Here is a 27,934-nt window from a genome sequence, read left to right as displayed (position 1 = left end):
CGGCCATGGCTCACAGGCCCAGCCGCTCCACGGAATGTGGGATCCTCCCAGACCGGGGCACGAACCCGCGTCCCCTGCATCAGCAGGCGGACTCTCAACCACTGCGCTACCAGGGAAGCCCTATTCTCAAAATTTTATCTGCTTTTTCAAACTTTTCAAAGTGACTACTGAACGCTTTAAATTACATATGTGGCTCAGCTGAATTCCCACTGAAATCCAAAATTTGGAGGATAAGAAGAGATTGTCTACAAAAAAAAAAACACTTTAAATATAAATACATACATAGGTTAGAAGGGATGAAAAAAGAAATTCCATGCTAACACTAACTTTTTACTTGGAGTGGCTGCATTCACAGGATAAGCTACACTTCAGAACAAAGAATAGGACTAGGGACAGGGGGATGTTTCAGAATGATAAGGCATCATTCATCAAGATGACACACTACTCCTCCGTGTGTACGCACCTAATATCAGAATCAAAAACCACTAGGACAATGGAAAATTAGTTCCACAATTAGACATTTAAGTACTGCTTTCAGTACGTGAGAGAGGGACACAGAAATTAGGAGGATGGCTGTGTTCCTGAAACTGGTAACAACCAACAGCATCACCGACTTGACCTGATGGACACTTAAAGAACACTCCTCCAGCCAGCAACGGTGGGACATGTTCTCTGCAAGGGCGCGTGAAACCGTCACCATACTGTGGAGCATAAAACAAGGCTCAATAAATCTAAAAAGAAAGGAATCAAAGCATATTGAGACCACAATGGAATTAAAATTAAAACCAGAAATCAATTTTAAAAATCTGAAGAAAAACATCCAATGTTTGGGAATTCAACCACACTTCCAAACAGCCCATGCAGCAAAGAAATCACAATGGAAATTAGAAAAAGAAAAATGCGTGTCAACATGTACAGAATTCAAATAACAGTGCTGCAGGAAAAAAAATCCACAGCATTCCCTCTACATTTACACTAGAAAGCTCTCCCAAGACAGTGAGTCGCTAGCTGCTGGCAGGAGGCCTCAGTTCCCGGCCACGGTGATCTATTTGCAGGCCTGAATGTCCCCATGACCGTGTGCTGGCATCGCCCCCGAGCGGCGATCCACGCTTTGTTAAGGCGACTTTGCTGAGAACAGGGTCAAGGTTAAGCCTCGACACGAAGTGGGCCGCTTCACTGGCCCGCACACAGCGGCCCATAACTCCAAGTTCGCCCCTTTGCAAAGTTAAACCTCAAAGGCTGAGCAAGAGAATGTACCGAGTTTTACATTTTCCATTCACAGTAGGGGTTGAAATGAACGAGGGTGGGCAGCACTGTCCAGGTAACTGTGGGCCAGCAGGGCACTCCCAAGAGAAGTGTTCACGCGTGCTCCAGGACACTGACCAGAATGCTCCCCGCAGCCAAAACGTGGGAACTACTCAAATGCCCACGTGACAGCGGGATGAGCGCGCTGTGGTGTTTTCACACGAGGGAGCAGTGAGAGTGAACACAACCGTACACAACAGCACGAAAGACAGCAAACCAGCGTGTCAGGTCAGCCTGGCCTCGGGGTAGGGGTGGGGGGTAGGCGGTGACTGCCAGGAAGGCACCTGGGAACCACTCTGCTGTTGCTAAGCGTCCTGGCTCTGGCTGGGACTGTTACCCACGTGTATGCAGTTGGTGATGTTTGTGCATTCCATGCACACTTGCCAGCCGTACACTAGGATGAAAATGAAGGAACAAAAGCCACTTAGAATTCAGAACTGTGGTAACCAGGTTTTTAAAAAATCAGTAAATGAGCTGGAACAAAGCCCAAGGAATCTCCCCAAATGCAAAACATACAGACACTGAGAAAGAATGGAAAATAGAGATAAGGGGTAAAGAAAGCCAACTCAACTCCTCAGTCCCCGTAGCTCAACAGACAAACCACAAGAAGCTGCTTTTCTAATTGGATGATGATGGACCGGTCTTCTCAAGGCAAAGCCACGGAGGGAAGCAGGGATGCTGCTGCTGTGGGTGAAGAGGTAAGAGACGAAAACCCAGGAAATCCAACAGGTGGCTCCTCACGGGTCTGGGTTCCACCAACCGTAGAAGAAACCTCGGGACAACTGGGGGCACATGAGCATGAACGATCCCTAAGTCAGGGCTCCAGCGAGAATTCGGCTCACACTCACCTGAGATTTGTTAAGGTCCTTTGATGGAGAGACTAATTCCAGAGACGCAGACGGGGTTTCGGGACCAAGAAGAAGCCACGTGTACCCCTGGGGCTGGGTGGAGCCAGGGCCCCCAGAAGGCTACAGTCCCAGAGGGAGGCAGCCCACGGGAACGGGCACTGCAGCAGAAGAGAAGGCCGCTGCCTCCCTCCCCCTCTCCCCCTCCACCCCCCACACCTGCTGCCGGGCCCCCAGCGGCCGAAGCCCCGGGACGGAGGCATGGATCACCCAAGTGGGGCGGGGCTGTGTGGGAGAAGCAGCAGACCAGATCACAGTCACAGTCAGCCCATCAGTATACTCTGGTCTCTGACACGTGCGTGTGTAGCTTCGATAAGAACGCAAGTAACTTTAAAGCGATCCCCGGAAACGCGGGAGATTTTCGTGGCCCCTCTCACCTGTGCCCTGCTCTCCCGGAGAGGCTGCCTGGCACTACCGCTATCGTAAGTCTGAGCCTCCCAATCAGGTGCAAGAGGCCAGCCTCGCACACCCCTCAGCGCCGCCCCTGCTGCCCGGAGCTGGGACACCGGGGTTCCAGAGGCGGGCTCCCTACCTGCCCTCAGGGAGCACGTGGAACGCGGTGAAATTAACCAGCTCATTTAAAACACTGCACAGACTTGAGACAGAGTGCGGTAGGGATGGACAAGGCTCTGCAGAGGGCCAGAAGATCAAGGCTGTAGACTGGGCAGGCCATCTGGTCTCCGTGGCAACCACCCCACTCTGCTGCCGCAGCCCCAAAGCCGACGCCGACCACCCCCAATCGAGCAGGCGTGGGCGTGTCCCAGTAAAATTTTATGTATGGACGCTCACGTATCTCTTCTGACTCTTTTCAACCCTTTAAAAATGTAAAAACTAGGGCTTCCCTGGTGGCGCAGTGGTTGAGAGTCCGCCTGCTGATGCAGGGGACACGGGTTCGTGCCCCGGTCTGGGAAGATCCCACATGCCGCAGAGCGGCTAGGCCCGTGAGCCATGGCCGCTGGGCCTGTGCGTCCGGAGCCTGTGCTCCGCAAGGGGAGAGGCCACAACAGTGAGAGGCCCGCCTACCGCAAAAAAAAAAAAAAAAACTATGCTTAGCTCACAGACCACAGAAAACTGGTCAATGGGCAGCATGTGGCCTGCAAGCCCGTTTGCTGACCCCTATCTTAGACCAAGACACCAACAAGAACAAACCTAAATTGCTCCCAAGACCAAGAATTCAGAGCAGACTATTAACGAAAACCCTCCCTGTGCCCAATGCAGTGCTCACGAGGTCAGGCTCCCACTCCAGGACCGTGGCCAGGGCACCCCACTCTGCCCTGGGGACCCCATTCCAACCCAGGCACGCTCCCTCTGCTCTCCTCTGCCCAAGACAGCCCCCAGTCTGGGGACGTCCTGATGTCCCTTGTGGGAAGTTACCCCGGGCGGTGCACAAGCGGCACTGTTTTTCAGATCAATGTTTAAAGTAGAATAAGGCACTTCGGAAAAGCTTGAAGCCTTCCAGCTTTTGAGACACAACATGATGTGTGTCCAAGTACCCTGTGAAACCCACACCAAAGAAATGCTTTTCTTCAAATCAAAAAGCAAATGTTTCCGTCGGAAACAGCACACTCATCAAAGATGGTTCTGCTCAATATATTTTGAGATTAGCTCCACGTGTTGCTGCTAAAATTTCTAGAAGCTGCAAAAAAGCTCATCTTTATTGATCAGTAATTAGAATTCAGCCGACCCTCCTGCTCTGCAGCACGTGCACAAAGTTCAAACCGAAATCAAACATACACAACGTCACCCGTCACTTCCCTGCGGAGTTAAGTGTGCAGCTGGGCTTCTCTGTCCTCACGCGTCGCGGAGAAGCTCCCGTCTCCACCAGCGCCGGCGATGAGCTCTCCGCACCCCGAGGGGCCTGAGCACTGGAGCCAGCGCTGCCCAGGGAACCGAGGACTTAACTCCCCTCAGGTTTACGGCCCCCGAGGCGCGCAGCCGCCTGCTGGACAGCGTAGTGGACCATCCAGAAGGGCGAGGGGACTGGAGAAAAGCGCAAGTGTGCGCCGCACTGCTGGAAAGACGTCCGTCCGCTTCCAGGCTCCCCTAGAGGAAGCCGCGTGGACGAGCAGGAAAGGACAGCGCCACAACTGCAGGGTGACGTGCCCTCCAGTGTGAAGGGAAGGGGCTTGGAGGCACTTACTGCTCAGGCATAGCGGCTAACACGCTGCATGGCCTCCCTCCTGCCAGAGGGCTCTGCTCAGCAACAGAATGTTCTAGAGCCCAGGGTCCCGCGTCCAGCTACCCGGCATGGCCCCAGGTGTCCGCTGAGTTGGGATGGACCTCGCCGCCCCCCAGCCCAAGTTGGGAATGAGGTCCCCCCTTTGCCTTCGTCAGGGCGCTGCGGGCAGGAGGGGCGAGCACAGTGTCCCGCCGCCCCGAGGCGGCGAGCATCCCGAGCCGAGCTAGGACGAGCAGCTCCGTGGTGCGCGCCCCACCTTCATCTTCTTGGTCTGCCCGTTGGACCCGCATGGCGGCCCCCTGCGTCGCTTCTTCTCCAGCTGCTGCTGCAGACGTTCCTCCTTCTTCTTCAGGTAAGTGGTCATGTTGTCACAGGTGGCCTTGTAGAGGCTGCTGAAGCCACCATCCGTGCCAGCAGAGCCTGTGCGGAACAAGAATGGGTGCCAGCGTGCCACAGGAGCGCAGGGGCTCTGATTCTAGCTGGGGACGTGGTGGGCCGGAGGGACCCTCCTGCGACAGTGACCACCCGGCTCTCTGTGGACCTGGGGCGCCTCCTCTGGCATGGCCCCGAGGATGCCCACCTCCTGGTGGCCACACCTGGCTAGACCGAGGACTCGCTTCTAACAGGACATGCGGGGCCCCGGGGTCCCCGGGAGGCCAGGTGCAGAAGCTGTGGCTGCGTCCTGTCGGCACCGTGCCCCTGCTCCTCTGCGCTGGGGACTGGGGTGTCCTCAAGCCAACAGCCAGAGGGGACCTGAAATCTGCCAACCACCGAGTAGCCCGGATGCAGACCCCGCAGGACCCAAACAGTGGGACGTGCGGGCCGCTCTAGCGTCTATACACACCGAAGCTGCGTTTGTGTCCCCAGAGCTTGGAGGACCCAGACCTCTATCCGGACACTGGTTTGTCTTCCCAAGAAGTCTTCTGAGCAATCATTGCTTTATTCGAGTGAAGGCACCTGAGTTCCAGGGCTGAGTTAAAAGCACCCCCAGACACAGCCAGAAGCTGCATCCCAAGAGCCTGCCTTCTGCCAATACAAACGGAGGGGCTCTCGGCACCTGAATCTCCGCTAAGGGAACCAGGGGCGCGGCCCACCGTGGCCCCGCAGCCAACCAGGCCCCGGCTCACAGCAGCTCTGCTGTCCTGACGGGGACGTGGACACACACACTGCACCCACCACAGGCCCCGCACCCTCACCCACAGAACGGCTTCCCGCTACGTTCCGCGCTCTGGAACCTGCGTCCGCCCGCGCCCACGGCTGAACGTGACCCTGCAAAGCAGGCCAGGGCGGGTCCTTACCTTCCAACATGGCCCAGTTCTCGCGAAGGTGAGCACAGACCCTCTTCGACGCAGCACTTTCTGGAAGAGACTGAGAAGACAAACGGAAAACCTTTATTGGAAAGAGGCCAGTGGACAGCGGTGACCCCTGCACTCACAGGAGGCGGAAAGGCCGCTCTCCCCGGTTCATCAGGCCTGGGAGCGACCGCGGCTCGCACGCAGGACTCCGCCCAAGGCGTCTGGAACCTGGCAGGCACCGGCTGGCAGCATCGCTCACTGCTGGTTTTCAGATACAGACGCCCGAGCGAGCTGTCGGGCAGCTCTGAGCACTCGTCAAGGCCGTGCAAGTTTGCAACGGGCTCTGCGGGTGTCACCTGCTTCTCCCCATGGCACCTTAGACACAGGACAGGCGGGAGGTGACATCCCTGATTTACGCACAGGCTCACCCAGACCACCTGTAAGGAGGGGTCCCCTCACTGTCCAGCGGGACCACTGCCCCAGCGCAAGGCTGTGCTGATGCTGCAAATGTTAAGCATACACACCCAGGACTCACCAACTGTGGGCTTTTCTCCTAAAAAGACGTGTCAGCAAAACAATCACAGGAAATACATACCAATGACAGCAATTCACCCCCGAGACACCCGTGCAGGCACCGTGACACTGAAGAACCCGGCCAGGCACCCAGCTCCCTGCACCCACGCCGCAAGCCCTGTGGCCGCTGTCCCCCAAGGACACAGCCGCTGGCGCGGGTGCGGTCGACGGAAACAGCGGGGCCGCCCATCTCACCTGCCACTGGCCGCCCACAGGCCTGCAGAGCACGAGGGGGGCCTCCCGGCAGTCCTGCAGGACCCACAGCCCCCGGGCCTCCTCGAAGGCGGCGTCCCACACTCTGTGCTGGAAAGTCAGCTGCTGCTGGTAGACCAGCTGCCGCCGGGGGGCATCCAGCTGGAAGAGGCAGACCACGGGCAGCCTTCGCAGGGAGAGAGGGGACGATCACGACAGCGCCCACGGGGGCGCTCAGCCCCGGGCCAGCCCCGCCAACACCTCGGCGGCAGCCTCGGGACGCCCTGAGCCCGGAGCCCCCAGCCAAGCCACTCCCGCTCCCCCGACCCCGGGAACCGTGAGCTAACAAACGCTCAGTCCCAAAGTCCGGGGGCAGCTTACTAGGCAGCAAAGACGAAGCCGTGCAGAGACAGCCGCCCTGCCCGCCGGGCAGCGGACGGGACCCGGGCGGCGCTCAGCGCCCCCCGCGGGCCTTCTACCCTCTAATCCTGCGTCGTCATTTCCAACACGAGCCCAGCCGCCCGCCCCAGGCCTGCTGTCAGGACGAGTGACAATGGGGGAGGCCCCCAAACGCCCTCCCCGGCGTGCAGACAAGGCTCAGGAGGGAACAGCTGGGCGGCCCGTGCTCCCCACACCCACCTCGTCAGCCCCGCCCGCCCCCGACGGGTCTCTCGTGCCAAACCGGGGCTGACTGAGGTGGGTTCTACCACAGCCGACCCTTCGCTGGGGTTCTATCTGCACAAAAGACCAGCCGGGGGCCACCGCTACCTTCACCCTAGTGGATTAAGATGCAGAGCACAGAACGGAAGCCACCGGCCCGCAGCAGCAGGGCTCGTAAGGCGAAGTTCACCGCAGGCAGATGCCAAGCCAACGTCGCCGCCCAAGCCTCCCGACCCAGGAGACGCAGCCTGCCGCTCCCTCCCGCACGGGCCACGCGGGCTCACCCGTCACACAGGAGCGCCACGCAGTCCTCCTGGCTCCAGTAAGCGATCCTGGACGCGGCAAACCTCTGAAAGGAAAAGCAGCGGCTTCAGGGATGTCCGCTTGTCAGGACCCGACGCCGGGCTGCTCTGCTCAAACTGCGAGCATCGCTGCAGGACGGACGGTCCCCACGTGTGGTCCACGACGGGCAAAGAGAAGGCACTGCAGGGCTCTCTGGACGCCAGTGAGGGCACAGCTCCCAGGGAGCTCCGACCCACGGGGCAGACGGCACAGGCCGCTCCGGGGCTCTGGCCCTCCCTCCGGAGCTGTGCCGCATCTCCAAGGCCAGGGGAACTACTCAAAAAGGAGGGAGACCAGAGCACATGGGGAGGAAAGGAAGGCGGGCACGTGAGCGTCCGCGCGCTCCGGCAGAGGAAGCAGCCTGGGCTCGGAGCCAGCAGAGGCGCGGGGGACACGGCAGGCCCTCGCACAGCTCTCAGGGGCCGCCCGGCTGCTGCTCCCCTCTACGCTCTCTCCTCGCCGTCCAGGGGCGTCAGGGGTGAGCAGGGCGCAGACGGGAAGAAGCCAGAACGAGCAGGCCTCTCTTTGCCGCAGCTCCAACGGGGGCACCGTGGCTGCAGAAACCCGAGGCGGAGGTGCGCACGGGGGCAGCCAGGGCAGGTGGAGGCCACTGACCCGGGGGGCCCTGCAGCCACTGGGCTGGGTGGCCTCGGCCCTGGGGTCCTGGGGCTCTGACCCACGTCAGGCCGACCTGCCCACGTGCTACAGAGAGGTCTCGGGGTGGATAAGAGAACCGAGAAGCCAAGGACGAGGAAGGAGAGCCCTTCAGTTCAGGCCCAGGTCTCGTTAGACACGCGGCAAAGCCCTGTGCCGCGGGCTGCCACCCTGGTCATGACCCCAGCCCCCAGGCCAGCTCTGCGGGCCCGGGAAACGCATGAGCAGACCCTCCCTCCCCACCAGGCCCAGCTGGGCCTCTGGAAGCTGCCAGAACCGTCCACGTGTGACCAGCTGGACCCCAGCCAAACAGGGCATCTGCCCGGGAGCATCACAGCGAAGAACCCCAAGAGCCTGAAAGGCAGCCCACACCTTCTCCCCTGCAGATCCCCTGACAGCTGAAGGCTCAGGTGACCTGACCTGGGGATGCACTGGCCAGTGCGCCATCCTGGGGGCATGAGGTTGACCCACGAGGGACAGAGGTAGGGAATCCTGGGCATGCTCAGCTCCCCGCCAGGCACCACTATTTTTTCCACTTCCAAGCAGGATTAGAGGCCTTTCTGTAAATCCGTGGTTTGAATGCACACATGGTAAGATATAAATTTTTTCCCATTTACATGACTAGGTGCCTTCAGAATTTGAAATACACGATTCCTCTCAAGCTGGAAGAAGTGTACATTGACAGTAAAAACACTTTTCCAACGTAAAACGAATTTTTTCCACAGGATCCATGACTGGAGAGACGCCCTATAAACCAGAGACAAACGTGAGGTTACCTTGTCGCTCCAGGGCTCCGTTGGCTCCTGCAGGCTGGGCAGGTGACAACAATGCAACTCACGGCCGCTTCTGTACTGCCAGAGCCTCAGGGTGCGGTCCTGCACACACCAAGGACGGGTCAGCACCCAGTGAGGCATCCAGGCTTCACCGGGTAGTGGGAATAACTCAGCGATGGCCACTGCGCCTCTCTCCCAGCTAAAGGCTCTTTGCTTAGTAACAACTGTGCAAAGAGTCGCACAAACCAGTAAGTAAACATGGGTGACCCCACACAGCCAAATGGGCAAGGACACAAGACACCCTGTCACATGCCGGAGGTCAAAGACAACACCTGCTATGCTCGGGCTGGGAGTGAACACACACGCATGCACGCACGTACACACACGGACCCATCAATGAGCATGCATTCGCACAAGGAGAAACACATGGAGTTAGTGAGCATGTGACAACTGTCCACACATCACTGTTTAAGAATGGGTGAAAAGAGGACATCCGTTTGTTACCCATGAGAGTGTCAACTGGCATGGCCTTGATGTGTGCTCCAAAAATAACAAAAATGCAAAAAAAGGAGTGTTTATCAGGAACAAGACAAGGATGCCCACTTTGGCCACTTTTATTCAACACAGTAATGGCAGTCCTAGCCACAGCAATCAGTCAAGAAAAAGAAAAGGAATCCAAATTGGAAAAGAAGTAAAACTGTTACTGTTTGCACATGATGTGATTTTATATATAGAAAAGACTCCACCAAAAGACTACTAGAAATAATAAATGAATAGAATAAAGTTGCAGGGTACACAATCAATGTAGAAAAATCTGTTGTGCTTCTACACACTAACAACAGACTAAAAGAAAGAAAAATTAAGAAAGCAACCCCACTTACAATTTATTTAGGAATAAATCTAACCAAGGAGATGAAAGACCTGTACTCAGAAAAGTATAAGACATTGTAGAAAGAAACTGAAAACACAAACAAATGGAAAGATATTCCTGCTCATGGATTAGAAGAATTAACATTGTTAAAATGTACATTATTAACTAAAACAATTGAAGACTCAGTCCAATCACTATCAAAATCCCAACAACATGTTTCAAACATAAGACAAAAAAATCCTAAAATTTATATGAAACCACAGAAGACCCAGAATAGCCAAAGCAATCTTGAGAAAGAATAACAAAGCTAGAATGTATCACGCTCCCTGATTTCAAACTATACTGCAAAACTACAACAATCAAAATGGCATGGTATTGGCAGAAAAACACACACACAGATCAATGGAACAGAATTGAGAGCCCAGAAATAAACCCATGCACATATGGACAATTTACAACAAAGGAGTAAAGAACATACAACAGAGAATGGACAGTCTCTTCAATAAATGGTGTGGGGTAAACTGAACAGCCATATGCAAAAAAATAAAACTGGACCACAATCTCAAACCATACACAAAAATGAACTTAAAATGGATTAAAGACTTACATGTGAGACCTGAAACCATAAGACTCCTAGAAGAAAATACAGGCAGTATGCTGTTTGACGCTGGTCTTAGCAATATCTTTCTGAATATATCTCCTCAGGCAAAGGAAATAAAAACAAAAATAAACAAATGGAACTATTTCAATCTAAAAAGCTTCTACACAGCAAGAGAAATGATCAACAAAAGGACAACCAACCGAATGGGAGAAGATATTTCCAAATCATATATCTGGTAAGTGGTTAATAACCAAAACAGATAAGGAACTCCTACAACTCGACAACAAAAAACCTTTAAAAATGGGCAGAGAAAAAAAATAATGGGCAGAGACTATGAATAGACATTTTTCTAAAGACATACAGATGGCCAACACGCACATGAAAAGGTGCTCAACATCACTAATCACCAGGGAAATGCAAATCAAAACCACAATGAGATATCACCTCACATCTGCCAGAATGGCTACTACCAAAAAGACAACAAATGACAAATGTTGGCGAGGATGTAGAGAAAAGGGAACCCCCGTCCACTGTCGTTGGGAATGTAAACTGGTGCAGCCACTGTGGAGAACAGTATGGAGGTTCCTCAAAAAATTAAAAATAGGGCTTCCCTGGTGGCACAGTGGTTGAGAGTCCACCTGCCGATGCAGGGGACACGGGTTCGTGCCCCGGTCTGGGAAGATCCCACATGCCGCAAAGCGGCTGGGCCCATGAGCCATGGCTACTGAGCCTGCGCGTCTGGAGCCTGTGCTCCGCCACGGGAGAGGCCACAACAGTGAGAGGCCCGTGTACCGCAAAAAATAATAATAATAAAGAAAAAATAAAAATAGAGCTACCATATGATCCAGCAATTCCACCCCTGAGAAGAAAACAAAAAACACTAATTTGAAAAGATATACACACCCTTCTGTTCACTGCCACATTATTTTCAATAGCCAAGATCTGGAAGCAACCGAAGTGCCCATCAACAGAAAAATGTGGTACACACACACACACACACACACACACAATGCATTACTGAGCCATAACAAAGAATGAAATCTCGCCATTTGCAGCAACATGGATGGACCTGGAGGGTATTACGCTCAGTGAAATAAGTCAGATGGAGAAAGATAAATACCATATGATTCCACTCATACGTGGAATATAAAAAGTAAACAAACAAAACAAAAACAAACATGCAGATACAAAGAACAGAGTAGTGGTTACCAGAGGGGAAGGGGTGGGGGGAGGGCAAGATGAGTGAAGCGGGTCAACTGTACTGTATTGTGACGCGTGGAGACTAAACTTTTGGTGGTGAGCGCACTGTAATGTATGAAGAAATCAAAATGCAATGTTGTCCACGTGAAACTTACACGTTATAAACCAACGTTACCTCCGTAATACAGAAAGGAGAGGGTTATATTAAGAAACATTTGTTACAACGCTCATTAAGACGCCAGGAAATAGAACCACACGTCTAAGGAGAAGGACCAGACAATGAGTGAAACGGAGCAGGGTCCACGCCGGCACCCGCCTCAGAAAAACCCCTCCTGTGAGTGGGATCCCTTGACTAAAACTAGACATGCACAGGCCACGTCCACCTGTGGAGCAAATACGAAGTCTGATGAGAAGAACCTCTGCGTGATTTAAATGACCAAGAGAGAAAGAGGAAAATTAACTTCCCCCGAATGGTTAAGGCAGGAATCTCCGGGTGCTGGGATGTGAGTATGAATGTCTTGCCGTGAATATGGCTGATAAACAGGGAGACGAACGCACGTCTACAGGTGTCCCCACTCACCCCTAGTCCCCCCAGGCGACAAGGGGTGTTTTAGAGCAGAGCCCTACAGGACAAAGCCAATCACAGGTAGATGCAGACAGAACCCAGCTGCTGGGGACAGATGATGGGAACAAGAGGCCTTGGTCTCGGGGACGCTGGGACACATGTAGAGAAGAGACACGGGGCCCCTCCCCACAAACGGTGAGGACAGGAAACCGAACCCCACTCCCATGAGAAAAGGAGGACTGACTGACCCAGGAGGGCTCCCACAAGGATGCAGCCGGGTGCCCGAGTCTGACACCCAGGCTCGCAAACCCAGCCCCAATGCCATAAGCGGACAGACGGACCACCAGACATCGAGGAAAACCTCCAACTGGAAAGGTGTGCGACACACAGGGAGGAAAGGAAACACACACAGGAAAATCCCTAAAAAAAAAACCACACGTCACACCACCTCAAGGAGATCCTAAGTCTGCATTCAGGATGCAAGAACGGGGGCTATGAAGAAAGAACATTCCAAGGACGAGAAAGAGCCTTGAAAAGTAGAAATCACAGCAGAAATTAACATTCCCACAGAAGGCTGGAAAATAAAGTTGAGAAAATCTCCCCCAAAGCAGAAGAGGGAGCAGGAACATGAGAGAAAAAATATGAAAGGAAAGAATCAAGAGTCAGCGGGTCCAACATCCAACTGCACAGATCCCAGAAGAGTGAGGCGGGGACGGCTCCAGAGGGAGGGAACCTGAAAAAAACCCCAGGTCTGTGGCCCTGAAGACTCAGAATGGAAAGAGCCACTGACTGTGCAGCTAATTTCAGGGCCCCCGTGACACCCCCGCCCTGCTCCACCATTCTTCAGAGCACGGGGTGAGAAGGCCCCCAAAAAACGGCCAGAGAGAAGGCGATCAGACCCCACATAGAGGACCCAGACTCAGTGGCCTCAGACATCTCAAAAGAAAAAGCGGGCAGAAAACCAAGCGAACTAAAAACCAGAGAAGAGCCTGGAGCAACCGCTTGACAATCTGCAAGGAAACGTCTGACTGTTCATCGTACACCTGCCTGATAACCGAGTGCTAGGGGCGGGCGATGGGCACCTCCCGAAAGGCAGGCTCCTAACCACCCTCCCTGCACCTTCAGAAAGCTGCCCCATGATGTGCGCCCCAAACAAGGTCCGGGGCCACCTTCAGGAGACAAGGAGCCCACCAGCAAAGAGGGAGGGGGTGCAGGCAGGACACTGCTGATTCCCATGCAGGTGGCAGCACCTGACACAGGGAAACTGCTCGTGCTTGAAACACGGCCATCAAGAGGACACTGAAGGCTCCCAGGGCCTGCCTTGGAGGCCACGGCGGGTGGGGGTGCTAGTTTCCACTCTAAGCCTTACAGCAGCATCTGACTCTTTAAACAAACAGACAATCTGCACTTCACAGCGTGCAGGGCACGCAGCACACCACGCCCGGGCCGGGTGGCCCGTGAGGAGGTAGGATGGCGATGGGATGGGCACCCAGGACGGCCAGCGCCAGCCCTACTGCACTTCTGTAAGAAGGAGAAGCGAAACGCTGGACTTGACAAAGCTCAGTGGTAAGACCAAAGGTGGCCACTACGCTTTCCTGTGCGGCTGAGTATTTTTTTTTATTGTAAAAGAAGCTTACAGCAAAATTCACAGAAACTAGCTATCTCTGGGAACTCCCGCACGTTTATTTTCTTCTCTTTACTTTCACAAGTCACTTTCAAGAACAGGACAAGAGAAGGGAAAAGTAAAAACCTGTGAGAAACCACACGTGATGAAGGAAATGGGACGTGGCCACCGCCTGGAAGGCCTGCCTGTCAGGAGTCCATGAGGCCCCCAGCCCACCCCAGGCCCCTGAGTTGCATAAAAGGCTCAAGGGTGGAAAGATAAAGCGCTGTGGGCAGAGCTTCTGAAAAGAAAAGAAGAATCAGAGCCAATTAGGAACTCGAAGCCTGCACTTCAGCAGAAGTACTGCCTGATGATCCTTCTAAGGAGTATTCCCTAGAGAAAGGGGCCACCAATCACTCAGCTGTTCAGGCTTCCGGCTCCTGGGACAGAGGTGCTGTACTTACTGATCAAACTTCCACCAAGGCCAAGTGCCTGGCCCCTCTCCACGCACTCGCACAGGGACGGGTCAGGGAGAAGGGCTGAGAGCGGCAGGGCGGGAGGGAACCAGGTCCCTCTGGGATTCGGAAAGGGTCGTCTACCAGCCGTTTTGACGAGGTCATGGTGCTGTCAGGACCCCTCAGACCGGAGTCCCTTGCACACCGGTTCTGGCTCAGCGCCTGCACACGCACTCACACGCACAGCCCTGGAGCAGGGAGCGAGCCGGCCGGCTCTACCCCACGGACCACAAGCACCACCTAGTGGACGGCCACCCAGGAAAGGCACGCGCTGACCTCCCAACCACGCTGGGAACCGAAGACAGGCTGCTCGCTGACGGGTCCTCCCCCAAGCGAGGCTCCAGGCTGCATCCCCCCCAAGGGAGGCCGGGGTGCCCGTGGGGAGCAGAACACTTACCCCGGAGGAGGACAAGAGCAGCTCGGGGTGGTCGGGCACCACGAAGATGCGACTCACAAACCTACAGGTGGAGAGAAGCAGAGGGTGAGCCAGGCTGCTGTGACTCTGCCCCGCCGTGTCACCTCAGACCCTGACCCCAACAGAAGCCGAGGAGTAGCGTGACTGCGTGGGGAGCACGCCCTGTCACTCGGGCCCAGAGGCACTCCCCGGCCGCGCCTGCCAGGAAGGCCCCAGGGGGTCTGCCCTGCTCGGGAGCTGCCCAAGCACGCATCTCAACAGGGTCTGTGACACCAGGGCGACCTGCGAGCAGGGCCAGGTGTTAGGGGAGCAGCACCACTGACTGCAGCCGGAGTCACACCCACTGAGCCTCACCCGAGCAACCCAGCTCCCCGCAGAAAGCAGCCTCGGGGCTGCAGGCGTGCACCAGCATCTCTAACGCGATCACTAGCTCACGGGCGCCTGGGGACCCCTGCGAGGGGGGCCTCCGTGGCTCCCTCGCCTCCACTGGTTCCCATCCCCGCCGTCTGGAGCTTCAGCCCGGCCTGGGCCCCGTCCTGGCTGCAGCCACCCTCCCTCCCCAGGACAGCCTTCCCCGAAGGCCCTCAAAAAGGAACAAGGACATGTTGCAGGATGAATGCAGCCTGTGTTCCCTGCAATGGCACGTCCACGACAGCGGGTACGCGCCACCTCGATGTCTCTACAGGAAAGGAGTGGAAACCCCAGTCTCCAGGGCCTTCACCAAGACTCTTAAGGAGCAATGACTGGTCATTTATTCGCCGAAATGTCCACTGAGCACCTACTGCGTGCCAGGCGCTGTGCTGAGGGCTGCAGACAGCAGTGAGCAACCCTGACAAAGACCCCCCGCAAGTCTAGGACTCGGCGGGAGACGGGCCATAGGAGACCCAGGGTGTCAGGGGAGGCTCAGAACGGCCCATCCAACAGAAACACGGCCCCAGCCATGATGTGAGTCACCAGGGCATTTTACAGTTCCTGGTGACCACGCTACAAAGGTAAACAGACTCAGGCGAGACTAATGTTAATACTATGTTTTGACTTAACTCAATATACCCATATGTTATCATCTCAACCCGCAATCCATATAACAAATTAATAATGAGCTATTTTTACGTTGTTGTTTCACACCGTCTCTGGAATCAGGTGTTTTACACTAACTACTGGCATATCTCACTTGAGACCTGGTGGCTCATGGCTCTGAACTGGCCGGCACAGGCTGAGAAGCCCAGCAAGGAGGGGCCGGGGGGAGGGGTGCTTCCTGAGAGGGCAGGTGGCATCGGGCAGAAAGCTGAGTGAAGGAGGGCGCTGAGCAGCATGGGCAAGAGCTTGCCCCGTGGAGAAAATGGCATATGCAAAGGCCCCGAGGCACAGTGTGCCCAGTGCGGAGGGGAAGAGCAAAGGCCCCCGAGAGACGGCAACGGGGCAGGGGGCTGACAGGTCACAGGAACTCTGCTCGCAGGATTACTAGACAACTGAATAAAAGCTAAAACAACGCTATCATGATGTACAGACCCAGCAACCATCGACCTTTAAGGTCAACGTTTACATTCCATTCAAAAACTAGGAAACAGGAGCAATCTCAGAACTGAATTAAACCCGTCCAATTCTTCCCCTGCCTCAAATAACGTAGTTTGAAACACTTCAGCCAGTTAAACTAAGTGCTTTTCCTTCCTGCACACTGTAATCGGCCTTTTACCTCAGAAGAGCGACATTCTTCAGAAACGCCACCCTCACATAACGTCAAACTTCACTTACTAAACGAGCGCTCACTTGCCAGAAGACAGATCACAGAGCAACAACGCCCGCCTGGACGATTTAAATGACTGAAGCATGTTCCTCGTCCCCCGACACCACCCCCCCGACCGCTGACTACTGCCAGGCGCTGACGGGCATCTATGCTGGCCTGTGGTGACCACGAACTGGGGATGGAGACCTCGGTGCCACCAAGAAAACCTCTGGGAAATGGATTCTGAACAGGGAAGGAGGTTCTGAAGCCTCTGAAGCCCTGGGACCAGGGCTGAGCTAGACCGGGGCCTCACGAGGAAGCAAACCGATGCAGGCCAGGCCATCCAGGCTGGTCCCCTCCTCCCAGCAGGCATCTCTCGCTTCGCCACCAGCTTCCCCAGCTGAAGGGTCCGCCTGCATTTCAAACCTGAGCCTCCCTCTGTGGAGGGTGAGGGACTCACTCGGTGGGGGGGCGGGGACGGGGGACACTCACTAGTTGGGGCGACAGGGACAGGGGACACGGTGCGGGGACGGGGGTCACTCACTCGGTCGGGGGACAGGGAGGGGGAACACTCACTCGGTCGGGGGATAGGGGACACTCCCTAGGTGGGGCGACGGGACGGGGGACACTCAGTGCAGGGACGGGGGACACTCACTCGGTGCAGGGACGGGGACGGGGGACACTCACTCGGTGTGCCCAAGGCAGAAGGACTCGATGTTGTGCGGAGCCGCGGCCCAGCTCACCCGGATTTTCTCGTCCCGGTCGGCGGTGAGGACATAGCGGTCGTCGGGACTCACGGCCTGTGCACGAGGGTTAGAAGGGGCGGGTCAGCATGGCCGGCTCCCCCCGCCACCCCAGGCCTCAGCTCAGGTGTCCCCCGAGGGCCACAGCTGCCCCACACCTGCTCCCGCCCCAGCCCAGCCACGCCCACTCCCGTCTCCAGCACCTGGTCGCCTTCCTTTCACGTGTCCCCATGTCCAGCCCGTCACTGAGTCCTGGTGATCTGTCCTTCACAACCCCCCGGTTCCTGTGTGCCCCTGCAGGGCCCCACCCCGCCCCGCCGCCCCTAGCCGCAGCCCGGCCCTCGTGGGCCTCTCGGGGCCTCTGTGGGGGGCAGCTCGTGGCTCGGGGGCTCGGAGGACGCCTGCTCTTTCCACACCCCTCCCCCTCGTCTCCCCGACCTGGGCCTCCCCCACGTCTAGACCACCCAGCTGCCCCTAGCTTGACCGTCCTCCTCCAGCCTGCTGCCAGCTTCACCTCTGAGATCGGGGCCCTGCCCACAGCAGAGCCCCAACCCGCCCACCTGGCACACAGGCCGCCCCCTCCTCGCCCCCTGAGCCGGACCGCAGCCAACGAAGCACGTCGCCCACGTACCACATCCAGCAGCATCGACAGGTGTCCCAGTTCAAGCTTGCCGCTCCCGTGCGGCTCCAGCACCGAAAAGGAATAAACGTCCCCAGACTTGTCTGCTACCAGAACCTTCTCCTCAGAGGCCGTGAAGGTCAGGGCTGTGCACCTCCTCACCACAGTCCTACAAGGCCAGAGACGCCCACGGTCGGCCTATACGGGTCGGCGCCAGGGCAGCCCGCTGACCCTCAAGGCTCCCGCCACGTGGCAGTTACCGAAGATGGTGCCAAAAACATAAAGGATGGAAACAGAGCCAATGCCTCGGACAAAACTTACTTTCGCGATACTTTTTCTTTTAAAAATGTGCTAATGGCAGAATCTGGGCGGTGGGTATCTACATGGCCAACGTGAGACCCGCTCAGCTTGACAGTGTGTTTGAAGGCTGTCGTGATAGAGTGCTGGGGGCGGGGCTCCCCGGCCTCCCCGGGCGTCGGGGGGACGACAGCAGCCAGCTTCCTAAACGCCAACGCGCTCCGGGCCGCGACCACAGCTGCGGAGGGCCCTCCTGCCCCTGCGGCTTCCCATCCAGGACCCCGCCCTCCGCGCCGCCCACCCACCGCCGGCTCTGCCGCCCGGACCGGGATCCTGCACGCGCTGCTGGTGTGCGTGCGCACACGGGAGGGCCGCGATGCCGAGAGCTGGGGGCACATCACAAATCCAAGTCCTTGATCCAGGGCCACAAGACCTGTCACGTCTGCGAGCTGGTTCAGTAACGACGTCAGCCACGAGGAGCAAAACCACAAGTGGTGACACAGGCGCCACCGCCGCCCGCTCACCCCAGTCGGGGTCATGCCGGTGCCTCCTGCTACCATTTTTCATTTTGTTTCTACTGGGACGTCTTCCAGGAAGCAAAACAGGCTCTCCGCGACAGGGTACCCGTGTTTTCCATTCTACGCTAGAGACAAGCCCTAACGCTGCTTTACACACAAACACCTTCCGTTTATCTGCACGCGTGGCCTCTTCACAGAAGGGCCGGTCTCAGCTTTGCCGTCACCCGAGAGCTGGAAGGGGACCCACTGTCCCCATAAAGAGCTAACGTCCGTGCAGACGACACCCAGCTCACAGCAGCCGGGACTCCAGACGTCAGCCTGAAACGGAAACTGAACATTACGCCCCCGACGCGGGGCCCATCAGAGCCCTGCCCGCCTCTCCGGAGGGAGGGGCGAGAGGACAGAGGAGCGGGTGGGGGGCCCCGCTGGGTTCCAAGCGCCGCCACGGGGCTCGGCAGCTGCTGGACGGCCCCCACTCCTCGGTCCGGTGCAGCCCAGCAAGGAAGCGTGATGCCATGAACGTGGGGAACAGCAACAAGGAAAGGGAATCAGACCCCAGGGCGAGGCTGATCAGAACTCGCGGCGCGCCCGGCATTTAAACAAACGGCCTGTGCGGCACCAGCAACCCAGCTGCGCAGCCTAACGGGCCCACTGAGCATGTGCGCGGAGCGCGGCCGCGGCCTGGGGGGGCGGAGGGGGAGGCACGACCTCCTAGGGGGCACGACCTCCTAGGGGGCACTGGCCTAGGACAGTCCTCGGGAAGCAACAGGCTTGCATCCCAACGAGCTCGCCCACCCCAGGAGGAAGTGAGCCCTCCAGAGCCGGCCCCCTCCCCACCGCAGCCCCCCCATTCCCACTCCGCATCTCGCCCCTTTGTTCTCTGCCAGCTGGGGGCTTCCAGCTTCTCAGGCTAAACCCGTCCTGGCAACAATTGCAGGACGTGGCTCAGCTGTGCAGGACGGGTGTAGGAATTGGGACCCGTGGGCATCAGGACACAGGTGGCAGACAGGACCGTCGGTGGCTGGCCATGCCGCCCCAGCAGAACGAGCCCCAGGGTCTGAGGCCTCAGTGCTTTCCCTCGCTCCACAGAGTCACTGGGTTCAGGGCCCAGGCCCCCCCCAGGGTGGGTGTGGCCCCCTCCTCGCTGCCAGGGACAGAGGAAGGGGCCGCTAGAGCGAGCTCTGAGCCGTGGGCAGGTTCCACAGCCGCTCGGGGCCCCGGCAGGTCAAATGTGGATGAACTGGACGTCAGATGTACCGAGGGTGGATGCTGTTCTGAGGGGGCCCATCAGATCCCAAAGGAGTCTGTGCCCCAAAGGTGAAGAGCTGCTGCACCCCCTCCAGGGTGACGTCCACTAGACCAGCATGGGGGGGACCGCCCACTGCATGTCGTCGCCCCGGAGACTTCAACTCACCCTGCTCTCCTGCAAAAGCGTAATCAGAGAGGAAAGGCGCTGAGCTCAGGGTAAACGCACAGGAAAAGGCAACGGGAGACACACGACCCCTGCCCTGAGCTCACCCCGGCCCAGCCCCTTGGCCCCATTATCCAAAGGCTGCAACACGAGGGAGGTCCTGCAGTTGTAATCTGGTTCCTTAATTTCATCCAATCACATCATGCCTTCCACACCACCTAACGCAAGCATTTCCTACACAAAGTTATTCTGTTGATATCAACTTAAAAGCCAAGAGAGAACGACTAAAGGGAAAACGCCCAGCACCGAGACCGCTAAGGTCTACAGCCCCGAGTGTTATTGGGTCTCACGTGGAAAGAAACCCCGACACATGACCTTCCAGAGACAAAACAACACGGCACCTTCCATTCAGTCCACACCCACAGGCCTCGGGGTAGGAGGACCCAGGCACGGTCACGGGGACCAGGCGCCTGAACACCCGCCCTGCCCTGCGCCGGAGGAGGCCTCACCTAAACTCTCTCACTAAGAAGCCCGACGCCACGCAGACCCCCTGCTCCCTCCTCAGACCCTGCACGAGCCAGGACCCTTCTAGAACAGCCAGAGCCCCTCAGGAGCCCTGGGCGCTTGCCGTGCCACCCCGGCAGAAGGGTAGGAGCTCCGGAACCAGGACCCAGGAGTGCGGCAGGCTGCGTGGACACCCCCGTGCCCACGTCTAAAGTGAAATCCCTACCCACCCGCGGAACACACACACAAGTGGCAGTTCACCCGCATGTCTGCCTTCCAGCAAGTCCAGAGCAAGAGCAAGCTGGCCGCCAACTCTCCCCACCACCAGCAGGCCCTGCGGGCACACCCACGCTTCAAAGAAGTGGTCAGTGTGACTGCGAGGGACCCAGGGGTCAAGAGCCCTGACAGTGGGCACACGCCCTCGGTGAAGAATCACCCTCATCCAGAGAGAGGTCGGGCCCATGGCCTCACGGCCTGGGAGGAGGTGATCTCTAGGAGGACAGAACAGGTCTCCAGGGGCAGAAACAGATCCCACGAAGAAACCGTCGCAGGGGAAAGGCAGGTGCCGGGGAGGCAAACGCCGAGTTGGAGGGCCACGCGGTGTCTCTCGCTAGGGATCTCTGGATGATGAGATTCAGGGTGATGGGTTTTTGTTCCCACTTTGGCCCTCTCTGAGGTTCCCAAATTTTTACATGAACCAAAAAAACTCAAGGGGGAGAATGGAAAAAATTGCTGTGGTAGGAAACCACACTGCTCCAGGGACCAGACAGGATGCCTACGAACCTGCCCTCAGCTGCCCTCCCGCAGACCCCACAGGGGCAGGTCTGCACACAAGCATGCCCGTGGCAGCTCTGGACGGCGGCCTGGGGGAGCCGGTCGGCCGAGGCTCACCCGTAGTGTCTCGCTCAGCACGCGACACTATATTGGGTCGGCCGGGTGACAGGGCAGCCGCAGCAGATGGACTCGTTTAACACAAATGGGAAAAACCCAAGTTCCCCAACAGAGAATCAAAGGGAAAAGGAACCACCACCCCGTGGGAAAGCAAAGGGCGTGAAAAGACAGCTCGCAAGATACAAGCAGTTCTTCAGGGTACGGCTGCTCTCCGCACTCCTAACGCGGCAAGCACGCAAGGTCCCACTCTTCTCTCACGCGGCCCCAGGTCCAAGGTTAGACGCTACTCAGTGCTGGGCTGGGTGGTGCTGCTCCTGCGCTCTGGGGGGTAAAGGGAAAACCCCTTGGGAAGGCAATTTGTGATCGACATCATTTACAAATACACATCTTCAGACTTGGCAATTCAGTTTAGGCAACTTTTACAGAAAAATGAGAAAAATTACGTCTGTATATGATAATTCACTGAAGCACTTTGTGAAGGAGCAGAACAAGTGAAATGCAGGTAAGAAATGTCCATGAGGAGGGAAGGTCAAGAAAACAACGGGACTGCATGCAGTTGCTACTCTTCACAAAGCACTGACCGGCATAGACATCTCTGCCAGTGGCTCCATCGGGCGTACCTCCAACACGCCCTGGAGTCCTAAAGACCCCAAGTCTCCTCTGACCCAGGCCTGATCCCCTGGGTCCTCTGATCATTGCCCAGGTCCCCTCGTCAACCTGGGGGTCAGACACAGATTTACGGATGTCCTTGGAGGGCGATCAGAGCTCTAATACATCGCGCTGCAGACAGAATCGGTCTGCAGGTCCTCAAGGTACCCCGGTGGGCGTACCAGAAGCAGGCCAGACAGCCTTTATTTTAGCAAAAGAATTACTGCCAGATTCCTTTAGATGGTTTGATTTTCATCTTTTGGGGCAAAGCTCCCTTTTTGAGAATCTGATGTAAGGTATGGAGACTCCACAGACAAAAGTCAGCAGTCAGGGTCAAGAACGGAGATTAACTACTGTTATGGGCTGAACTGTGTCTCCCCCACCAAATTCATGTTGGAATCTAAACCGCCCCCCGCCCCAGACCTCAGAATGTGGCTGTATTTGGAAAGACAGCCTTTAGAGAGGTGATTCAGGTGCAGTCTGGCTGTTCAGGTGGACCCCAATCCAGTGTGACGGGCATCCTTACTAGAGGAAAACAGCCCACAGAGGGATGACCATGTGAAGAGACAGCAAGAGGGCAGCCATCTACAAGCCACGCCCAGGAGAAACCAATCCTGCTGACACCTTGATCTTGGACCTCAGCCCCCAGAACTGTGAGGACTAAATACCTGCTGTTTAAGCTGTGGCGTTCATTACGGCAGCCCTGGCTGCCTCATCAGCTACCATCACCTGCCATCACTGTCGCGGGCCCGCCCTCCCCGCTCCCTACAGGTTGTGGAAGCAAAACCAAGGCTACCTGCAAGGATCCCTGTGGGGGAGCTCAGGGTCAGAAACCCCAACGTTCCCGGCGATGTTCAACCCTGAACCCCGAAAATACATGACATCGTCTGTGCTCTAAGTGACCCGCCAACGTTCCGGCTATGTTGGCAGGAAGACGCTGCCTCACAGGCCTGTCCGGTTAAGGGTGATGTGAATTCACCTCGGCAGGAAGGAGCAGTTCATCATCAATTATCCTGTGGCTACACGGCAACACACATTTAAACGTCATTTTGGGGCTGGACACTCTAACTGACTGTGGGCGGTAGCTGGAAGGCGCAGGTGCAGGGAGATTCCCTGTACATCCTTTTAATTTTTTGTTTTAAGCTTTTAAAACATGAGCATCTATTGCCCATCTAATACACAAAAACACGTATAAGGTAAAAACGAAGTAATGTTACTGGACTTTATTTTTAACCTGACTGGAATCGAGGGCAGAGTGGGTACTCCTTGCTTTTGATGCCACCTGGAATCTGGCTTTTTATCCTTCTCTTAGCAAATAAGATGAGATAAAAATCTTAGAAGTGTAGCTGTCCCAGTACAGGTGTGAGTCGGCTACAACAGGAAACTCCTTCACCTTGGCCCTTCAGTAGTTAGAACGTTATAACAGCACGGGTTTATCTCTGATTATGAAAGGCCAGTTAAACCCTGCAGCCGCAGGGAGGCGAGGCGGAGGGGAAGGGCTGGCTCTGTTCCATGTGGGTGCTTCCACCAGTGTCAGAGAACAATCAGAATAAAGCCAGCCTGCACCCTCCTAAGGAAACAGAGAAGGTGCAAGTTAAGAGAGTATCAAAGCCAAAGGAAATTTACATCTGCCCGCAGCCGACTGTCAGCATCACCCACCTCCTCTCCAAAGACAAGGAAGCTCTCGGGAAGCGAGCGCGCTCAGAAAACCGCAGTGCCCCCTCCCGTTGAGGAAATGGTGGAGAGAGATGCAGGAGAAGAATAAAAAGTCGGAAGAGCATGCACAGGACTTTGCTGGGTAAGAGGAAACACCCAGGCCCGGTGACAGCTATGTTCTTGCTGAGTTACTGACATCATCTCCCATCAGTGCTGAGCCCCCAGCCCTTGAGATACTCAAGTAAGTGCACCGACTTAAAAACTCACCAAGTTAAAATCGTGGCCCAGGGCTTCCCTGGTGGCGCAGTGGTTGAGAGTCCGCCTGCCAATGCAGGGGACACGGGTTCGTGCCCCAGTCCGGGAAGATCCCACATGCCACGGAGCGGCTGGGCCCGTGAGCCATGGCCACTGAGCCTGCACGTCTGGAGCCTGTGCTCCGCAATGGGAGAGGCCACAACAGTGAGAAGCCCACGTACCGCAAAAAAAAAAAAAAAAAAAACCGTGGCCCAGGTGCCTTAACTTACACGAAGCCCCCGACACACTCCCAGGGGGCATGCTGGCATTCTCTATTTCTGCCAGCACAAGACTGGAGGAACACTGTTTGGGAAGCACGTCAGAAGCACGACGGCACAGTGGCCAGGGGCACAGACTCTGTAGCCAGTGACCAGGACAGGGCCCAGCTGAGCTGAGTAACTGGAACTGCTTCAAAGTCTCCTGAGCAGCGGTGTGGGTGAGAACACTGCCCCGCCCCGCCCCACTCGTGGGCCTGTTATGAGAATTACATCAGTTAACACAAGTACAGCACTCGAAACAGCTCCTGTCACAGAACTGGTGCCCTGTGTTAGCTTCTTACACTATTGCTACGGTCACTATTGTTATTGGCATGCAAGTGTAAGCCGTGCGTTCAACATCGTAATGAGTCAATGTTAGCATTTCATACCTGACACTCAGACATTGCCATGGTTTTGTACGGAAAAGAATCAGACGCTTACTGTCATCAGTTAAAGCAAAATAGCTGCCAGACGTAGAGAAGGTGGACGCCAGAATCGTGTCACTCCCCTTATCCATGGGCTGTCCGTCCTCCCTGAGAAAGAGAGGGGACAGGTCAGGCCTTACCTCAGCAAGTGAGGCTGTGCCCTCCAGGCCAGCCCTGTGTGTTTATAATGCGACCGGACGTAGAAAATGTGATGAGGTTCATGTAACCAGAATATAAAACATATTAAGGGGACATGGAGAGGTTAAAGACCACTCTAATTTTTAAGGAGTAAAGCTCATTAAACAGAAAAGTCTCTCGGCATACACACCAGAATCCCAAGGGCTGAGCTGCAAAGACCCTCAGAGGCCCACTCCCTCAAGGACATGAACTGATCTACAACTAGAGGCAGGGATCAAATCATATTAAGAAAAATAAAGTGGTCCCCAAGCCCGATTCTTCTAAAGAAAACCACCATACAGAATGACCATACTCTGAAAACAAACCTATGGTTACCGGGGGGAAAGGTGGAGAGGGATAAATTGAGAGATTGGGATTGACATATACACACCACTAGATATAAGATACGTAACTTAATAAGGACCTACTGTATAGCACAGGGAACTCTACTCAATACTCTGTAATGACCTATATGGGAAAAGAATCTAAAAAAGAGTGGATATAGGGCTTCCCTGGTGGCACAGTGGTTGAGAGTCTGCCTGCCAATGCAGGGGACGCGGGTTCGTGCCCCGGTCCGGGAAGATCCCACATGCCGCGGAGCGGCTGCGCCTGTGAGCAATGGCTGCTGAGCCTGCGCGTCCGGAGCCTGTGCTCCGCAACGGGAGAGGCCGCAACAGTGAGAGGCCCACGTACCGCAAAAAAAAAAAAAAAAGAGTGGATATATATATAGATGTACAGCTGATTCACTTTGCTATACACCTGAAACTAACACAACATTGTAAATCAACTACAATAAAAATTTTTTAAAAAACCATACTCTACTTTTATCTTTCAATTAGCTAAAGTTAATTTCATATACCTGCTTTCAATGCATTTAAAATTGTCCTGTTATTTCAAAGTGCCAATAAAATAGTTAATTACTGACAAAAACGAATTTAAAGTATTTTTTAAAGTGCTAATATTCTTAATGCTGAATTTGAAAGGTAGTTCCACATTTCTCTCCTGAGGTGGTCCGTGGTTTATCCACACAGCCGGGTAACAGAAATGAAAAATTAAGCAAATAAGACAACAGCTTATTCCTTAGACTAAACGGTCCCATTATTCAAACCATGCACCAGCCCTGAAGAGGCTCCCCTACCATCTCACCCTTTATGCTCTTGTGTCTCCTTTTCCGCAGCACTGCAATCATATATGAAGAGGCTGTCATCATCACTAAAGAAAAAAATAACAGAAACATTTTAAAGGAAGCACTTCGTTAATTATAATGCTCATTTTTTTTGACCTGCATCAAAAAAATATTTGCATACTCACTAAGGGTCTTATCCACAAGAAACTGTCTCTGTAAGATATTTCAGGGAACAGTTAAGGAGCTTTATTTGCTTAACCTATTTATATTTGCCATACATAACTGATATGGTCTGTCCATAAAAGTCAGTTAAGTGAAATAAAGGAGGACAAACACTCAACAGGAAGTAATATACCGTTCTTTGATAACCAGAACATCAGTGCAAGACGGCTATGTAAGAAGTTATATTCTGATGTTATTGAGTTTTCAGAGCGTTTTTTGCACCCAAGTTTAAAACCGCCATTACTTGTTTAGAAAAATGTCTCATCTGCCCCAGAAAAGCTCCCATGGCTGCCAAGCATTTACCAGTATAGAAGCCACCCACCTTCCCTATCAGACCCTGAGCTCCCCCTCCAGTGCCTGGCACAGAGAAAACATCGTGCAAATGTATAGCCTTTAAAGTGACTGCAGCCAAACTCTTTTCACATGGAACACTGCAGTGCAGGAAGAGAAAGTCCTCCAAGCCAGAAACTGTGCCAGCCAGCCACTAGATTTCCTCAAAAGGCATGGAATGAAGCAACCAGATGCAGTCTAATTTAGCCATCTCTCACTGTGGCATGTGTTAGATACCCCGAGGCTCTAAAACAAAATAACCTGGGACAGACAACAGGTTTGTGAATAAATCTGTGAAATCTAAACTTAACATCTTATTGGATCTCTGAAACCAAACACTGAACAAAGAACACAGAGAGTATCTTTACATTTGAGAGACACATTGTTTCAAGTATGGAAGAATCAAAACTACCCTGGGAAAGAAAACAGGGGCCGAAACTGACCACTACTAATATCCAAGAGGCCCCTGGGTCAAGACTGTTCGATCAACAAACATTTACTTTTTTAAAAATCCCGGGAACGATCAGGAAGGGGCGTGAAATTAGGGAAAGCAAAAGCAGGACCTTGTAATGGGCCACTAGGGAGGTGCGCGCAGTGGCTCTCGAGTACCCCCCGAGCGAGCAGGTGTCAGATAAAACCCTCCAGCCCCGAAGGGCAAGTAGGGCGGGGTCGAGGGATGTGGGCTGGGAGGAGGAAACAGGCACCTACGCAGGAAGAGGGAGGGGAGAGAGGGAGTGCGCCGAACTTCCGAACTTGGTCCCCGGGAGTAAAGCCCCCTCTCCAAGGGCTGCCTTCCACCCCTCTCTCCAGAGAGGGTCTGACCAGCGTCCCCCGGACCCCGCAGAGCCCGGAAGTGTCCCGCGCCGAACCCTCAAAGAGCGCCGCAGACCCACCGCGGAGGGCGCGGGGCCCTGGGCAGGCGGCTAGGGGACCCCTGGGCGGGTCTTGGGAGAAAGACGCGGAGAGCGGACATTCTGCGGCGCAGGCACGCGGCCGGGCCCAGGTGGCAACGGAGAGCTCACAGATAGTAGCGGGGCTCCCCGGGGTCACCCCAAGGTGGGTGCAGCCCCGGCTGTGCGGGAGAGCCGGGGTCTCAAGGCCCCGACGCGCGACCGCAGCCTTGGATCCTGCTCCAGGCCCAGACCCCTCACCTGCTCGAAGTGGAGGTGGCCAGCAACCGGCTGCCGCCCCGCACCACCAGCTCATGCCCGCACAGCGACAACCCTGCAGAACCCGCCATGTGCCCGCCCGCCGCGCAGCCACCCACGTGCGCCGCCTAGCGCCTCTTCCTGCCAGCGCCGAAAAGTGACGTCAGACGTAGACGCCGCGAGGAGACGTCATCCGGGCTGGCCCCGCGAACGCGCCAGCCCCGGGCATGCGCAGAAGGTGCATTATCCCTTCAACTCGCAAGCTGGCCTTCGCGCCTCTGGTGGCTTGGGGTCGGT

The 27,934-nt window shown here is 55.5% G+C and overlaps 1 protein-coding gene across 2 annotated transcripts; it reads right to left on the bottom strand.

Moving 5' to 3' along the window:
• Positions 1 to 3,718: 3,718 nt before the first annotated feature.
• On the bottom strand, positions 3,719 to 27,793 carry WDR4 (WDR4 tRNA N7-guanosine methyltransferase non-catalytic subunit). 2 transcript variants are annotated; one of them, XM_081234148.1, is made up of 11 exons: positions 27,641 to 27,793; positions 25,958 to 26,023; positions 24,599 to 24,742; positions 17,746 to 17,902; positions 17,059 to 17,171; positions 14,631 to 14,691; positions 8,882 to 8,980; positions 7,394 to 7,458; positions 6,453 to 6,636; positions 5,688 to 5,757; positions 3,721 to 4,809 (listed from the first exon to the last, which is right to left on the bottom strand). In XM_081234148.1, exons 1-11 carry the CDS (start codon positions 27,727 to 27,729, stop codon positions 4,613 to 4,615), a joined length of 1,245 nt encoding a protein of 414 aa, XP_081090274.1. In that variant the 5' UTR covers positions 27,730 to 27,793; the 3' UTR covers positions 3,721 to 4,612. The 2 variants fall into 2 exon arrangements, with proteins under 2 accessions (XP_081090275.1, XP_081090274.1); XM_081234149.1 differs by lacking the exon at positions 24,599 to 24,742 and having other exon boundaries at positions 3,719 to 4,809.
• Positions 27,794 to 27,934: the final 141 nt, after the last annotated feature.

The sequence above is a fragment of the Mesoplodon bidens genome, assembly GCF_964165515.1.
Source record: "Mesoplodon bidens genome assembly, chromosome: 5".
In the NCBI taxonomy this organism is placed as follows: Eukaryota; Metazoa; Chordata; class Mammalia; order Artiodactyla; family Ziphiidae; genus Mesoplodon; species Mesoplodon bidens.
This window is presented reverse-complemented; position numbering and strand designations above follow the sequence as displayed.

What these genes read in the sequence shown, in the direction of transcription:
- WDR4 (XM_081234148.1), bottom strand. Translation starts at nt 27,729, where the DNA reads ATGGCGGGTTCTGCAGGGTTGTCGCTGTGCGGGCATGAGCTGGTGGTG. An exon ending in TTCTGCCTTGGGCACACCGA is followed by an intron (nt 14,692 to 17,058) that starts GTGAGTGTCCCC and finishes CTCCACCTGTAG; the next exon opens with GTTTGTGAGTCGCATCTTCG. An exon ending in CGGAGCCCTGGAGCGACAAG is followed by an intron (nt 7,459 to 8,881) that starts GTAACCTCACGT and finishes TTTTCCTTTCAG; the next exon opens with AGGTTTGCCGCGTCCAGGAT.